The sequence below is a fragment of the Adiantum capillus-veneris genome, chromosome 14 (genome assembly GCF_014529385.1).
Source record: "Adiantum capillus-veneris isolate H3 chromosome 14, ASM1452938v2, whole genome shotgun sequence".
Classification (NCBI taxonomy): domain Eukaryota; kingdom Viridiplantae; phylum Streptophyta; class Polypodiopsida; order Polypodiales; family Pteridaceae; genus Adiantum; species Adiantum capillus-veneris.
In genome coordinates, this window is record NC_140944.1 from 137,051,963 (window position 1) to 137,069,520 (window position 17,558).

A 17,558-nucleotide genomic window follows, 5' to 3' on the forward strand; every position below is an offset into this window, starting at 1 on the left:
TGATTAAATGCTGCATTTTTGTGCTCAAAACAGTGATTTACACACTCCAATTGCGTCGAATTTTGACCTAATTTTATCAGTAATTTTGTCAGTTTAATTGCCTAATCTTGATTTTATTGATTAAATTATTGGGCAATTGAATTGATGAGACTTTTGCAATTTCATTTAGCTGCACTATTACTCAATGTGTGGAGAATTTGCAGAAATTTTTTGGATAATTTTTGCAATTTTTGGGCTTTTTTTTTCATCTTCAGGTGATTTTACGCGTTTCGGCTAATTTTCGACCTAAATTTGGCTTTTTTTTCGATTCCCCAGCGTGCCTTTCGGCGCATGGACTTTCCTCGTCGGATAGAGCTTTACGTCTCTTGGGATAGTTTCCTACGACACTAAAATAATCTTCTTCTTTCTTCTTCCGCTTCCGTCGTCGTTCTTGTGCTTCGTGACATATGAACCCACCCTTTACACACACAACACACAAGATACAAGAAGACATTATAAATTTTTGAAAAAAAAAAAGGTACCTACTTGTCTTCTTTCTCTCTTTCCTCAGCTGCTCTCGAGCCTTTCGTCCTTAGCCTTTTGTCTTTTTGCCTTTTTTCGTGTCATTGATTTTTGTAATGATTCATTTCATTTTGTTTCAATTTCATTTTAATTTCATTTCATTTCGTTTTCTTTCCCTTTAAATTTCATTTTCTTTTTTCTCACTTTCATTTCATTAATTTGTTTAATAGCAAAAAAAAATCAAAACACAAAAAAAGCATTAAAAATCATAAAAACAATAAAAAAATTTAGAAACCCAATAAAACATCAAAAAAAGAGTTAGAAAATTATAACAAATAGAAAACTCATATTAAAAAAAGAGTTTTTTTAAAAACATTAAAGAAAAACACATAGAAAATCACAAAAATTCACAAAAATTTTACAAAAATAGTAAAAAACCAAAAAAAACTCACAAAAAATTCTTAAAAAGTCCAAAATTAATTGGGAAAATTTCAACAAATCATAAATAGTTCATAAAAACTCATAAAAATTCCATAAAAACTAGAAAATTATAAAAAAATAATATAAAATATCAAAACTTTCCAAAAAAAAAAAATTAAAAATAATAAAAATACAAAAAATTTAGAAAATTCAAAATTTTATTAAAAATTAGGAAAAATAAAAAGAAAGTCGCCAAAAGTGCCAAAAAAGCCGGCAAAAGCCAAAAAAATAAAAAAGAGTCAGAACGAGGCCGAAAAGTAAAAATAGCACCGCCAGAAAAAGTCAAAAATAGCAAAAGCAAAGCCAAAAAGTATATCGCGCGTCGAGCAAACACCACACACTAGGCAAACTGCTCAAAAGCGAATTAAAGATCAGCCGAAAAAAAAACGAGTAAAAAGACCAACTCCAAGCAGTGGAACGTTAGGCAAATAAATTTCAAAAATTTTACATGCTAGAAATTGACAAGTGCAAGCAATTGCATTGCAAATTGAGCTTCTAATCGGACGAACAGGGGCACAACGCATATGCGATTGCAAATTAAGCTAGTACGAGCCGCAAAAATTCTGCTAATCAATACGAAAACTGTCAGGAGACAATTTTTACAGAACGAGCCAACATGGACTCAAATCGAGCCAAGAATCCAAGTACCACAAAGCAAGCTAGTCGTAGTGGAAACACATGCACAACTGCAACCGAGCAGATTTTACAACTATATGGCTACAATGGAGACAAAGTCTTATATGCAGATACATAAGGCCATAGATATCTTTTGAGCAACAAAAGTAGCACGGGAGCCAAGATCCTATTGATCAGAGTAAAGCCAAATTCAAAAAACTTGTGGTGGGGTTGGAGATTGTGTCAATACTTTCATACGTCAAGGACTTACCAGGTGTGCTGACAGAGCATGTTGGCAAGTAACCTTCATTAGGGATGAACATGTAACGGACTTTTCAAGATACTCAGGCGAGTAGGAAATCTGGCTCACAACTGCATGGAAAGTTACGCCAAGGTTTCCTTGCATTATTCCAGTACCTTCAGAAGATCTGAAAACTGGTTATGCCTTTGGACAACTCTTAGTTGTGGTTACTCCTTTACAGTACTCAAGTGAGTTATAAATGGAGTTACCATTTAAACCCAAGTGACTCTTAGTTGTGGTTACTCCTTTACAACACTCACGTGAGTTATAGATGGAGTTACCATTTAGACCCAAGTGGTTGCAAACGGACAACAATGTTGAAAATCAAGATATTCATCTTGGTTTCATTGAACCTCCTCACTGCACCAATTATCGGTCATACAGACAACTGGCTCACTTATGAGACGTCAATAAAAGAGAACACCAGTATTCTTAAGAAGATGTTACTACTTGTATTTTCGAGGACGAAAACTCTTCCTTAAGGGGGAAGTAATGTCAGGACACGGGTCCTGTACCCTAAGAACTAGGCTAGGCAAGGACTACGGCCAAGGGCCGGGCTAGGCAGTGTGGACAGGGGATCCGTCTAGGGCAAGGGGCTAGGAGCCCACCTATAAAGGGAGGTTGGGAGGAGGATCCAGGAGAGCCTAGTGGTCTAGTTTCTTACATTTGTGTTGCCACGATTAGCTCACTAACTGTGTGAGTGTCTCCATTACCTAGCCAAGTAGCTCATCCCTTCGGATTGATAATTTTGTTGGTCATTGGAGTATTGCAATGATGGGAACCCCAACATGGGGGCTCTACCGTTGAAACTTGAGTTCTCATGTGGGAAGGAAATGTGTCATCAAGTAGTAGATTTTTTAGCCCTTCGTACGAATCCTCTTCTTCTTCCCTAATCGGAGAGAGTCCTCTTTTGGCCCGTCTCACAAAGAGGCTTTCTAGGTACTCTCTCTTCTTGGTGGGGAGTTTGGAGAATACCATGGGTACGCAATTCCTGTAGCACTTCACCTTGGAGGGATAGGTTGCCCAGGGCTTGTTGAAGCCTAGAAACAAGATAGTTTACAAGCATAGGGGCATCATTAGTTGCTTTTTCATTAGCAAAATCAAAGCTATCAACATTAATTTCACTCTCTTTACTATTGTCATCCATTCTAACAAATTTTAGGTGTAAAATATTTAAGTGTACTTTGGCACTTCAAGCCCTAGTTGCTAGTCCTCTTAACCCTTTAGAAAAGCACTCAAGCTCCTATACCCGCGGCTCGAATATCATTAATTGCAAGGAATAGAAGAGAGGGTCTTTCACCACCAAAATAACACCGGCTCCTGTCAAGCTTCTAATAGCTGAGTAGTGGTTAAGCCCCGTAGGACTCCACTATTAAGACCATAGCTCTCGACGGTGTTGCCTTGTTATGTACATGAAGTAGGCGCACTGCAAGGCTGAAAAATCCCTATTCTACTTACTCAAATGCAATTAATAAACCATTTATAGTCAGCTTGAGGACCTCTCTTCTTGAGCGAGAAAAGAGAAACCTTATGCTCTGATACCAATGTAACATTTAATGGGGTAGTAACTTATGTGTTCCCTCCTTTGGATCCCTACTGTGACCAGTTTGCTAGCCTTACCACAATATTCTAGCTTTTTCTCCCCTGGTACTTCCCCATATTAAATTATCAGTTTCACATAAGAAAATCATTTAGGAGAATTAGATATTAGTTATTATAACAAGGGGATTGCTTCATAGGTGCAAGTCCATATGGCGATGGAAGCTTAGGTGCAAGCTTGCAGGCTCGCATGGACGCATCGAGAGGTAGGAAAGGGCAACACGCATGCATGAGAAGGTTTTGGAGACACGAGTAGGAGGTGAGGGCTAGGCGACAAGGACAGAGGGAAGGTTGAAGGCCTCTTTCAATTAAGTATATTGTTTTAGGCGAGCCAATAGATAATATAATTTTACATTAAAACGCAACACAAAATCTCGATTACTTTTGATCCGTAGTGCGCAATTATTGTTGACATTCGATTTTAATAGGGACCTTAGAGCCGAGTCACACTTAGGGCTAGTAGGAGTAGTGGGGGGATTCATTTACCTTTGAGGAGAATTCGTGTCGGTTTGCAAAGAAATCGAAGGGTGGTTATTGTGCTGCTAACACTTTGAAATTCGAGGATATTAATGTCAGAATTAGGGTTGCAGAGAAACACACACAGCTTGGAGAAGACGAAGGAAGCTCAAGGCACACAATAGAGAGTGTGTTACTTAGTGTGCAATGGAAAGATAGATAGCCCTAGAGTGATGGGCATATATACAATGCATGGGGGAAAAAACCTCCTAAAGAGGGAAAAAATGCCCCGGCGGTCCTAGTGTGTTTACACACATCACTACCACATGTATATGGTAACAAATCCCCCCTGGAGTGATGCGGTGAACGATAGCTGGCACATGAGTAAAGGGAAGTGCCATGCCCTGAGGACAGGATCAGTCCACAAAGGGGAGTAAGCCCAAAGCTTTGCGGAAAGCTTCAAGCTTCTCACGAGATGATGCCTTTGTGAAAAGATCTGCAAGGTTGTCCTGTGTTGGCACATAAGCCAAGCTGATCTCTCCTGCTGAGAGCCTTTCCCTGACATAGTGGTAATGCACCTCAATGTGCTTTGTGCGAGCATGAAAAACTGGGTTCCTCGCAACTGCCAATGCGCTCTAACTGTCAGTGTAGATAGTGTTGGCACTGTCTTGTCCAACACCCAAATCAGCCATAAGGCGTCTGAGCCATACACACTCAACCGTAGCTGTGAAGACTGCCCTATACTCAGCCTCACAACTCGAAGTGGCCACTGTAGGTTGCTTCTTGCTCAACCATGATATACATGAACTGCCAAGCATGAAACAAAAACCACTTGTGGACACTCGCGTGTCAAAACAACCAGCCCAATCTGAGTCCGAAAAGCATGTAAGTCTGGCGGCAATGATCCCCCCTTGGGATATAACAAGCCAAGATGTAAAGTGCCACTAAGGTAGCGGAAAATTCTCTTGAGAGCCTGCCAATGCTTAGACCCTCGATATGCATAAATCTGCTGACCTGTGAGACTGCAAACTGAATATCCGGCCTCGTGTTGTATACATAAATGAGGCAGCCAACAACAGTTTGGTAAAGAGTGACATCAGCAGGATCGCCAGCATCATGTAGACTCAACTTCAAACGTGTTTCCATGGGAGTGGCAATAGGTTTGCAATCCTCAAGTCCAAACTTACATAGCAATGTCTCTATGTAACTTTTTTGACACAAGGCAATACCACCATCACACTGCTTAAACTATATACCCAAGTAATGATGCAACAGCCCCAAATCTTTCATCTTGAAAGTAGCATTCACATCAGCCTTAAATTCAGCAATGTGTCTCTCATTTGGTCGAGTGATCAGCAAATCATCAACATAAAGAACCACAATGAGAAGTACATCACCCTCACGCTTTACATACAATGTGCTTTCTGTCGGACTGTTACGAAAGCCTTGCTTGACCAAATGAGTGTCAGCTTTCTCATACCAAGCACGAGAAGATTGCTTCAACCCATACAAAGCCTTGTTACATTTGCACACTTTGTCCTCTTGTCCTTTTATGACAAAACCGCGAGGCTGCGTTACATAAACTTCCTCAAATATGTCACCATTCAAGAAAGCAGTAACAATGTCTGATTGATGTACATCCCAACCAAAATGAGCTGCCAATGCACATAGAAAACGCACAGTAGTCATACGACAAGTGGGAGCAAAAGTCTCTTCATAATCTATGCCTTTTTGTTGTGCATAACCCTTTGCAACAAGTCGAGCCTTATGGCGATCGATCTCACCATCCGGCTTGCGTTTCAACTTGTAAACCCACTTCGTACCAATGGCCCTTTTGCCAGGAGGCAAATCACATAAAGTCCATGTGTCATTTTCTATAAGGGCATCATATTCTGATTGCATGGCAGCCATCCAATTTTCTGTATTTTGTGCTTCATCAAAAGTCAGAGGCTCCTCAACATCATGTAAGCTAGCCACAGCCAAAGCATAACAATCTGATGCATAAGATGCATGGCGAGAGCCTGAACGAGTACGACTAGACAAAGCTGCATCCAATTTACTGTCACGCAAAGTGTGCACAAGCCATTTTGGCATACCTCTAGCCTGCTCATTTTCAGCCCTTTCCTCATCAAGTACATCATGTACATCTGCATCAGTAATAGGCTGATCTAAAACATTTTCAGAAACCCCCATAGGCTGTACATTTGCCTCATTGGAACTTACATTCGTATTTCCACCACTGAAAAGAGGCAACAAAGTGTCATAAATGTCCTGTGAGCTTACATTACTGTCTCTAGTACATGACAACAAGGGCTGAACAGAATCTTCCACAAACACTACATCCTGAGAAACCAGAATACGTTTTGTTTGCGGATGATACAACCTGTAACCTTTGCTTTCGGCACTATAACCAACAAAAATATATTTGACAGCCTTATCATCCAATTTTCTGCGCTGCACTTGTGGCACCAAAGCATATGCCAAACAGCCAAAAACACGCATGTGCTCAATAGAAGGTTTTCTATCATGCCATGCTTCATATGGAGTAATAGACTACAAAGCTTTCGTAGGACACCTGTTAAGTACATAAGTGGCACACATAATGGCCTCAAGCCAAACAGAATGCGGAAAAGCTTGACTTTTGACCATACATCGTGCCATTTCCGTCAGTGACCTGTTTTTCCTCTCAGCAACACCATTTTGCTGAGGTGTATAAGGCACTGTACATTGGTGTTTTCTCCCACGACTAGCCAGAAATGCATTAAATTCATGAGACATATACTCCCCCCTCGATCGGAACGGAGGGTGCCCATAGTACATTTCGAGACATTTTCAGCCATAGCCAGAAATTGTTTGAAGCACATAAAAACTTCGAACTTCGCTTTAAGTGGAAATACCCATGCATGCCTGGAGTAATCATCAATGAAAGTCACGAAGTACAGGTAATTGCCCAAGGACAAAGTTTGCATGGGCCCACAAACATCACTATGCACAAGCTGCAACATGCATGTGGCCTGAACTGAACCATCCTTTGGAAATTTAGAACGCTGCATCTTACCCAAAATACAGCCTTCACAAACATGTTTGACAGGTGCTTCAAGAGGCGGCAAAGAAGCAACCATATCAGATTTCTGCAAACGCAGCAAACTGGCAAAATTCAGATGACAGAAACGTGCATGCCAAAGTTTTGCATCTGAAATAGCCCTTGAATCTGCAACAGCATTTGCAAAATTTTGTCCACACTTGTCATACAAAGTGAGCTTATACAGCCCACGGCACAAAAGGCCAGATGCAACAATTTCATCACCAAAACTGAGATCATGAACTCTACATCTGTGATCCACAAATTTGACTACAAGTCCAAGTCTAGCAAGTGCGGATACAGACAAGAGATTCTTCTTGATCCCAGGTACATAAAGTGCATCAACAAGTGTGAAAGAAATGCCATTAGCAGCAGTAAGCACAATCTTTCCAACTCCCTGAACTGGATAAGAGGCGTTGTTGGCACAAGTGACTGAATTCCCATGAGGGACAGACTCGAGAGAGGTAAACAATTCACGATGTGAGGTAATGTGCTTTGTAGCACCAATGTCGAAATACCACACATGTGAATCTGCAGCAATTGACAAGCATGCATCATGGACAACAGGATTGTAAGTGCACTCTGTGCTAAAAGCCCATTCTGCATCAACATCAGCAACACAGTCTCCTTTCACATAAGACTCAACAATGGCTGCATTTGTAGTGGAACCAGCATTTGCAGTGGAACCACCCTCTTTGTTCTTAGCCTCTTTGGCCTTCAACTTAGGACACGACTTGATCAAGTGATCATTGGCTTTACAATAATGGCAACGCATCTTCTTTTTGCCCTTATCACCATAATTTCCAGACGAATTGCTGCCAGCAGAAGCATTAGGAACATAATTTTTTCCACTTGCAACAGAACCATAAGAAGTGGCTGCATTGCTGTTTACCACCCTTTCTTTGAGAAGCAATAAAAGCCTGTTCAACTGCACGCTGTCTAGTCCTGTTTTTTCTGGACAGTGACTCTTGCAACAGCAATGTGCATAATGCATCAAACTTGACAACTTCTGGATTTCCTTGGGTCATAAGTCTCCAAGTACTAGCAAAAGTCTGGTAAGAATCTGGTAAGGCATCAAGAACAGTCTGCACAAGGGAGCTGTCTGAAATAACTTCACCTGCAGAAATAAGTTGCTCATTGATATCCTTGACACTATCAAAGGAAAGTGTCCATATCATCTTTCTCATGCATAATCTTCGACTCCAGCTCTTTACGCAGCAAAGCAATTTTAGCCTCATTGCGGCTTGCATAAAGACCTGCTAGAATATCCCAGCTTGTTTTGCAGATTTTGCTGAACGGATGTGAGGAACAATGGTGCGCTTCACAAACAACGCAATCAATGCATGAGCCTGCGCATCCTTAACATCCCAACGAGCTTGTTCTGCCGTAGGCAAAACAACTCTAACAGCTGCAATCCTTGTAGCAAGACCTGCAACATCCTCAACATCGCCTACATCCTCAGAACTAGGACGTACATCAATGCCCTGCACGATGTTCGAGACACCCTTTGACACAAGAACATGTTGCATCATATAAGCCCACATAGGGTAGTTGTCCCCATCCAACCTGTCCTCAGCAGCAAACATCTTGAACATATATGTGTTGTTGTTGTCAGCCATGGTAAATGCTGCACCTGATGTGAAAACTGCCCGAAAATAGGGCAAATGGAGCGGGAACAACCTGTGCTATATAGCACAAACCGTAGAAGACTATAAGGCACCTATTATGCAGAAAACGACACTGACAAAAATTCTGCATAAAATGACGAAATAGCCTGTGCAGTACTGCATGTAGTGGAAACGGAGGCCGAAATGAGCCCAAATCAAAATTCTGAGCTCTCCCAAAAATTTTGTCGACCTGCAAATGCTCGCCAAAGCTCACTGAAATCGGAGAAAGTGAGCAGGCGTGTGCTGGAGCAGCTGGCGACTAAGCTCGAGAGGACGTGACCTGCTCTGATACCAATTGTTGGAATTAGGGTTGCAGAGAAACACACACAGCTTGGAGAAGACGAAGGAAGCTCAAGGCACACAATAGAGAGTGCTACTTAGTGTGCAATGGAAAGATAGATAGCCCTAGAGTGATGGGCATATATACAATGCACGGGGGAAAAAACCTCCTAAAGAGGGAAAAAATGCCTTGGCGGTCCTAGTGTGTTCACACACATCACTACCACATGTATATGGTAACAATTAAGCTAAAGATACAGAAGTCCAATGCTCCCCTAGTTTTGAGGGTCTCCCCAGCTAATCCAAGCGCTCAAAATTTTTGAAGGTAACTCCTGAACATTCTTGCTCTTCTCTTTTCTGCTCTGTGTGAGCCGGTGTGACCTTGAAGTCTTTTTTCCTTGTCGCTCCCCTCATTGGTACGTGGTGTGACTCAATTCTTAGGTGCCACCGCTTATGCCCCAAAGTAAATAAAGCTGAAAAACAAACACCCCCCCGGTCTCTATATGACACGGGCATGGGGGGAGGGGATCTATGGTGGGGGTCACTTTCGGCGTGCGGGTGGATCGTGGACCATTGATCTGGCGACCACAAAATCTCCCGAATTTACAAAAACTAAACTCAAATTTACAAAAAATGCCATATACATAAAAAAGATGCGTGGGCGAAGTGGTTAGGACACATGGGTCTGAAGGCGGAGGTCATGGGTTCAAGTCTGGTGGTGCAGCCCAAATTTACATGATTCCTCAAATTTACTTTTCGCCTCGAATTTACAAAAACCCTCGAATTACAAAATCGCATCCAACGGCGATCGTGCTTCCATCCGTTGATCCCCTTCCAATTTGCCCGTGTAAGGTTGGGTTCAGACGCTGCGGTGGAAACTGTATGCTCAGGGGTGTCGAAACTGCATGGCAACAAACAAACTGATTCACTGCAGGTGAAGAGTGTCTTCCTCCAGGCCCGCCTTCACTCTAACCCCCCCCTGGAACAACCCTGGCCTCTCTCCACCACTCTCTCTTTTTCACTCTTCTTCCTCTAGCACTGTTCAAACGAAGCGGCGGTAGATCTGCAACAAGTGAATCTTCCTCCGGCCTCGTCTGAACCCAACCTAAGATAGATAGTGCTGTGAGGCCCCCCCCCCCCCCCAAAAGCATAAAGCTCAAAAGCAAAAGTAGATGCTTTTTAAACGAGTGCCAAGTGGAGAATTGAGGATCCGACGGCTGAGAAACCAGGTCCAAAAACCCTAGGCGTGGTGAGGTGGTGTGGTTCATTCATATTGGAGGTCACGATACAGAAGGGGTCCTCTTTGGATCGCACTTCCTCCTGCTTTTTCACCGGAGAGGAGCAGCTCTTGTCGCTGCGTTTGCAATCCCGGCTTCCCGTAGATCGTCATCTCTTCGTCTGCAACCATGCTTGTCTATCAGGATCTGCTCTCAGGTATGCTCGTCCTAAAAATCTTGCAATCCCCTGCTCAATTCTCGTCCATCCTTCGTCGCTTGTCAGCACGAGTGCTTTGATTATCGCTGCGTTGTTGCTTCCTTTGCCCGCCATGATCAAGCTACGTGTTGTGCTCTGTTCTGTGTTTCCCGACCGTCATAGTTTAGTTCTATGTAGAATTGTTTTGGATGATGAATTATTCAACATTGCGAGTCTGTGGCTTTCCTTGACCATGCTTTGGCTAGCGGAGAGTTTGATCTGTTGGTGTTTTCCAACGCCTAATGTCCCTAGTCAATATTGCCAACGTGTGGCTTGTCTGTTATCAAGCTTTGGATAGCACTGAGTTTTGGAAGTAGGTGGATTGACTTTCAGCTTCAATATTTCTAGGTGGCAGCTGCTCGTATTGAGAAAGAGGCTTTGATTACTAGATCGTTATTTTCCACGCTCAATTGCAAGATCTCGTGGGTGGTGTCCTGGTGCATCTGAAACTGGAGATGAAAGTTTACCTTTTTTTTTCTTCATTGCAGGTGATGAGCTCCTCTCCGACTCCTTTCCTTACAAGGAGATCCAGAATGGGATCTTGTGGGAGGTAGAGGGCAAGGTAAGTTAAGTTTCTGGTTGCTGTTGCTACTATGTAGTGGGATCGTTGTTTTCCGTGCTTCGTATACCTGGATATAACTCTAATTCAAAGCAAATTGGCAGTGGGTTGTAAAAGGTGCTGTTGATGTAGACATTGGTGCTAATCCCTCTGCTGAGGGGGGTGAAGATGATGAGGGTGTGAGCGACGAAGCCATCAAAGTCGTGGATATTGTTGATACCTTTAGGCTTCAAGTAAGTCTGCAACTAGCGTTTCCTTTGAGGTTAACTTATGGTTGGGGTGGTGCTTCTCTGAGGTGGATAGTATAATAATGGCTGTGTTAAGTCAATTACTGATTCAATGTTATGGGTAAACAGGAGCAACCATCCTTCGACAAAAAAACTTTCCTAGCATTTATTAAGAAGTACATCAAGAACTTGACTGAGGTGATACCCGATGATCAGAAAGACCATTTCAAGAAGAATGTTGAGGCTGCTGTGAAATGGCTTTTGGGCATGCTGAAAGACTTGCAGTTGTGAGTATATAACCTCTCATGAAACTCTTCCACTCTCTTCGGGCCTCTTATATATGATTTTTTTCGTGGCTGCACATATTATCTAATTTTGTTCGTGTGTTGCCAGCTTTGTAGGGGAAAGTATGAAGGACGATGCTTCTATTGTGTTTGCATACTACAAGGATGGGGCAACTGATCCCACTTTCCTGTACTTTGCCCACTCTTTGAAGGAAGTCAAGTGTTAACAGGAAAGTGCTTCTGTTTTGAGCTAATGTATCTCCTACGGATTGAGTGTAATCAGATTCGGATCTGAATGTTTTGATAGTCCTGCGGGAGTTCAAGCAGCATGCCGGAATGGCTGTTGTTTTGCAGGTTTTGTTGATATGGTGTTTCGTGTCTTCTTGTGGCTTATCTGGACGCAAAAATGGCTAGTCATCTCTTCAGTCTGCATTAGGTTGAAGAGCTTGTAATGTCAATTTTAGATATTTTTGTTTTGTTTCTGTATTCAACTCTACGGAGTTATGATGTCCGTCGTCTCAAATGCGAACACCCGGATTGATCATGGCCATTCTGAACTTTTTTTTGCTGGTACTATGAATAATGGTTTGTTGGGGACTGGTGAACAGTGGGTGAGGGTTGGATGGTCGAACTAGGTTTGCTACTATTTGTAACTGTGCCCATCTCATAAAATCCACCTATTAAAAGCAGCAATGAGTGTACATTGATTATTGAGACATGAACCACTGTGCACCTTGAGAAATGTCTTATCCTCCAAGTGAGCTCACTTTACTCCGACCCACTTCCATGCTACTGTGACTGCTGGTCCATGTGCATATATGTATTTCATTCCTTGTACATAGTCGTTTCTTCTGAATCTCTTATGATTTAGTGAAGTCCTGAAGTCTCTTCCCTTGGTAGGCTGATCCAAGGCGTAACCTTCCAAAGTTGAGAGGCTCAGGTGGTCTGGCTTATATGCGTTTGTTATGAGTGACTCTTGATGCATAGGGGGCATGTTTCTGTTCTGGCTTCGGATATTGAAACATTTTTTAGGCATATGTAGTGCTTTATAGTAACTCTAGTCTAGTCCAGCCTTAAGTGCACTACAAAGATGCCTGTCTCAAAAATAAGATAAGCTGGGGCAATACCTGAACCTGTTTTTCTAGGGTGGTGGTGAATGTGGCTTCCCTTGTTGCAGCAAGAGTTTAGTGTCTAATACGTGGTTCACTCTTGCCAGGTGAGGGGAAGCTTAGAGGTGTGGGTGGTCGATGCATTTTTTTAAAAAAATCTGGTGGGGTGTTCGGTTCTGAAATTTTGTGGTACTAATCTTTAAGCCTCATCCGAGGGAAGACAAGACCAAATCCCTTTGTTTAAAAATGATATTCAACACAATGTTGGTAAGGGGTTTGTCAACATGCTAAGCAACATGTGCACACGAGAGGTGGAGAAGAGCAACTTTGGGCCTGCAATTCTTGAACATTCATGCATCCATGTAGGATGCAAATCTAAGTCGTATTCACTGTTTAGTACAGCTACAATTTTTATAATGCTGGTGCCAGTTAACTATGTCGATGGTTCTTTGCAGATCTATGCTAGCATGGCTATGTAGTAACACCCTAGTAAAAAGCGACTCTCTCTAAAGCAAGCTTCCCTACTGTTGGGCTTGTTTTTTAATCCATGTAGGTATCAAATTTTGAACACTTGATGCCTTAGTATTATAAAACATGTTGTACGAAAACTGCACAACTGGGTCGATGATGACATTGATGTAACTTGATATGGAAAAATTTAAACATCAGTTTGGCAATGGCAATATAGAGTTGATGAGGGGAACGAGGACAAGAGAGAAAAAGGAGGGAGTGGGGTTTGCAAGGAAGAAGGCAAAGAAGAAAAAGAGATTTTAGGGGAGTTAACATGAGGAATCGTGGAAGGTAATGAGGGTGTGTGTGTGCTATAGTGTGTGCAAGGGGTGTTTCCATTGGCAATGAGAGCAAAAGTAAAGAGACAAGTGAGTGTAAGAATGAAGGGGAGAGAATCCAGTGCGAGTGGCGTCACAAAGCAGCGTGGAGAGGATGGCAGTCTCTCCCTTTTTTTTTGTCTCCTTTTTAATCCAAAAATCAGTTTCCAACAATTAGAGGCACTTGAGTAATGCTATTTCAATGATCACAATGTGAATTTTGGCTAGTAGGGTGTCTCAATGGAATGCCTATGAGATGAAATAGCCAAAACTTACGATGCACATGTGTTTGTCTGTGTGTATCCAAATCTCTCCACCTATCCTTGCAAATGACAACACAAATCACCAATTGGTGAGTCGATTAGTCAAAAATTACATGCATACATGCAAGAGAAACATTCAAATTACCAAAAAGTTTTTGTAATTAGTAAAAGATTAGTACACAATTTATGAAATTAGTACCTAGACACACAATTAGAGGAAAGATCAGTACACAATTTATGAAATTAGTACCTAGGCACACTAAATTAGAGCAAAGATGTTTGGCATGTGAATTAATCGAGAAACAATCCACATGAAGAGAGAGAAACGTTTGAAGAATGAAAATACTTAAAAAAAACTTGGTGAATGAATTTAAGGATGTATTTCTTGATGATTTTCTAGATACTTCTCCTCCATCTCATAAGGTGGGCCATAGCATTAAGGTGCTATTGGATAAGTAGGCTTGCTTATCATTTGAGCCACTCCAAAGCAGCACAAGTGAGGTGGTAGATGGGCAAATTTATGAAGGGTTCATATGACCTAGTTCTTTGCCATGGACAAAGCTGATTTCTTATAAGGAAGAAAGATAGATCTATGTAGATGTCCTTGGATTATAGGACTCTTAACCAACTGCTAGTTATGACTAAAGTGGCCTCTTATGGATGAGTTGTTTGACCTACTCCATGAGGCAAAATATTTTTCCAAACTGAACTTAAGATCTGGGTATCATCAAATCAAGATACAAAACATGATGTTTCCCAAACCAGGTTTAGGTGGATAGTGTCGTGTGTCCATATAGTAGTTTTTCTAGAAAATATACTTGTGTAGTAGGTAGCACCAGGAATACTTGAGACATTTACGTCTAGTGTTTTTTCTTTAGATGCACTTTGTTTGCGAACGAAAACAAATGTGTATTCTTTTTGAAAAAATCACTATTTGGGCCATATGATATCTTCCAAGGAAACACTGATGGAGCTTGAGGATGCTCTACACTATTCTTAGGTAGCTAGTGATAAAAAATCTCACAAAAATGAACATTTTTCTTTAAATGTTTGGAATTTATGGACAATAAGTAAAGGCAGGGAGTCCCAAATGGAAAGTTTTGAAAAACTCAAGGGGAAATAGCCTCAATGCTGGTTTTGAGAATTGATGATCCCAATGAGCCACTCATCTTGGAGATGGATGCTAGCAAAGAAGCTATTGGGACACTCTCCCACTTCGCAGGGGCCTTACCTTGAGCTTGGCGGATGCGTTCATAGGAGTGCTTTTCTCTCTCAAATCTTGCCTTCTTCTGTTGAGGCTCTTCCTGATGTGCTACCACGGCTTTTCTTTTCATCTCTTCCCTTCGGACTCTTTTTTCCTCATTGTCGGAGCTTTCGCTGCTATGTATTTTTGGAGAGCTCTCGGCAGATTCTTCATTGGATTTGTAAGTTCTCTTGGTAGATCTTGTGGCTTGAGGGGATGGTCGTGCAGACACAATCCATGTGTTCTGATCTGGGGTAGGTGGTATATTATCTGCCATGCCGATAGCATGGTAGGCAATTCGTGTGAGTACTTTAGGTGCTCCTAGATACGTTATCTTATCCTCTTTCTTTGTCCCATTCAGTGTGGACAACACGTACTGTACATGGTCAATAGGTTGCCTGGTTGTCGACTTGACAACTTGTGTAAAAGTGGTCGCAACCGCATAATTGGGTGTCGTGTACCTTGGCGGTCTCTTCGTGAGGAAGTGGAAGTGTTGATGATATAATCTTGCAGGCTCTTCCACCTGTTTTTCTGGATGAGATCGGCAAATGTAGCAGCAGCGGTTTCCTTAGTGAATGTACCTGCCGTTTTTCTGTCTCTTGCTCTAATCGTCATCCCTTCTATTGGCAGTCTGAGAGCTTCAACCACTATTTCTTTTGTAATGACCACTTCTACCTTATTCCCTTGCTAGTCAGAGATCTAGGTTGTTCCATCTTCCTTGATTGTGGACAAGAGCTCATAAGCTTTTTGGAAATCCACTCCACATGGCTCTTGTTCATAAAACTCTCTGAGCCCCAGCCTTCTATTGGCTTCTTCTGTTTCGGGCTTTGTTGCGACATCATATACTTCTTTTGGTCTGATGTCCTTCTTCCCTTTTGAATCTACCTGTGAATACTGTGGTGTTGTTCTCCTCCAACTGTTCTTTCGACAGGTAGGTCGCTTTGGCTGTTTTGATTGAACTGGGGTCCAATTGGAATGGTGGTAGCTCTTGCAACTTCTCCTTTTGAGAAACCCTCTTCTTGGCCTTCTCTGCAGCTTGCATGGCTCCTGTTAAGTGAATAGAGTGACAAATTCTTCTCTGAAAAGTCCTTTAGTCTGAATTGCTGACAAATTGAATACTCAATTTTCTTCAATTCAATTTTTGAACATGCATAGATGCATAAAAACATGTAAAGGTCAAATTTATGAAGTCAAAACAAAAAATTGCAACAAAAGTAAATAATCGTGATTATTTACACAGCTGAGTAATTTTTTCAACTTTTTGCAAATTTGGCATTATAGGCTTGAAGTATACATCAATTAGATACTTTGAGTGAAATCTGGGCTCATTTGAGTGCACAAGATGAAAATGGTGCCAGATTTAGGCTTTAGGTCTCTGAAACAGTAGATGTGAAGGAATTTGGAGATTTTGAGCTCCAAATTTGTTCAAACTTGGCTAGTGGGATGAGGACATCATGTACTTTGGTCCTATGATGGCAAAGTTGCAAATTTTCCCAATCTTTGCAAAAAAGTAAATAATCGCGATTATTAACTTTTTCATCAAAATGAACATTTTTTGGTACAACTTGGTTCTAAACATGGTATAGACCCTGTGTATGTAATATGAGATGATTTGGATAAAAAAATGTGGCTCATAACTCAGAAATTGGCTTGCAAGGGCTTCTTTGCGTTTTTTGGTAATTTTCTAAGTTATAATTGATCATTTTGGCTCATACTTGAAATTTGGCATGTAATAGGTGTGTACAAGTGATAGGTGAGGTGATAATACAATTTTCAAGCCAAAATATTACAAAAGTAAATAATCGCGATTATTTACAGCAGTCAACATTTTCTTGCAAAACTTGGAAATTTTGACCTAAACACATTCTATACACCTAAAACAAGTCCTAAATTGAATTTGGTAAGATTTGGTCTTGTTGGCATCACTTTGTGATTTGTCGACTCAGAAATCATCGATTTTTGTGACTACATGGCCTGTAGAGTTGGTTAGTCACTTTTGAGGCTATGGATTTGTCCGCAACATAGTCATGAAGCAACTCATCCAATTTTGGTCCATCTGGAGTCAATTTAATCTCATATGTCCAATTTGACGCTTTGTAGCCTTCGAGCCGTTTTCTGTTTTTCGAGGGTTTGGCTTGATTGATTTTATGAAACCAATCATGTACATTGTATATAGACCTCGTATGTAAGCTGGCTGTGGAGTCAGAATCCAATTCTGGCATCTGCCAAAAACCTAGCTTTTCTACTTGGGACCCCCTCGACCCTTGCCGAATGGTCAGCTGGTGATATAGAAGTGTTCTATGTATGATGTTAGGGCATGTTATAATTCATGTCTCATCTGATTTGGTTGAGCTGACAGGCCGCTATGGTCGATTTTTGGTCGTAGGTCTTTGTGCACTGCTCGGATTCTAGGGGTTTTTCCAGGGGTTTAGACTAGCTACCGGCCGTACAAAATGGATAATTAATAAGTATAGAACTTATCTTTTATGTCTCGTGTGAGAAGGCGCTGAAAACAAGCAACTATAGACTCCAGAAAATACGCGCGAAGAGGGTCGAAAAGCTCTCCAAAGGCAACAAGTGGAATGAGGTGATT

The 17,558-nt window shown here is 41.5% G+C and overlaps 1 protein-coding gene across 1 annotated transcript; it reads left to right on the forward strand.

Moving 5' to 3' along the window:
* Nucleotides 1-10,256: 10,256 nt before the first annotated feature.
* Nucleotides 10,257-11,887, forward strand: LOC147443212 (translationally-controlled tumor protein homolog). The gene is made up of 5 exons (XM_086529120.1): nucleotides 10,257-10,414; nucleotides 10,942-11,015; nucleotides 11,117-11,245; nucleotides 11,369-11,526; nucleotides 11,633-11,887. Exons 1-5 carry the CDS (start codon nucleotides 10,387-10,389, stop codon nucleotides 11,748-11,750), a joined length of 507 nt encoding a protein of 168 aa, XP_086385246.1. The 5' UTR covers nucleotides 10,257-10,386; the 3' UTR covers nucleotides 11,751-11,887.
* The last annotated feature ends 5,671 nt before the right edge of the window (nucleotides 11,888-17,558 follow it).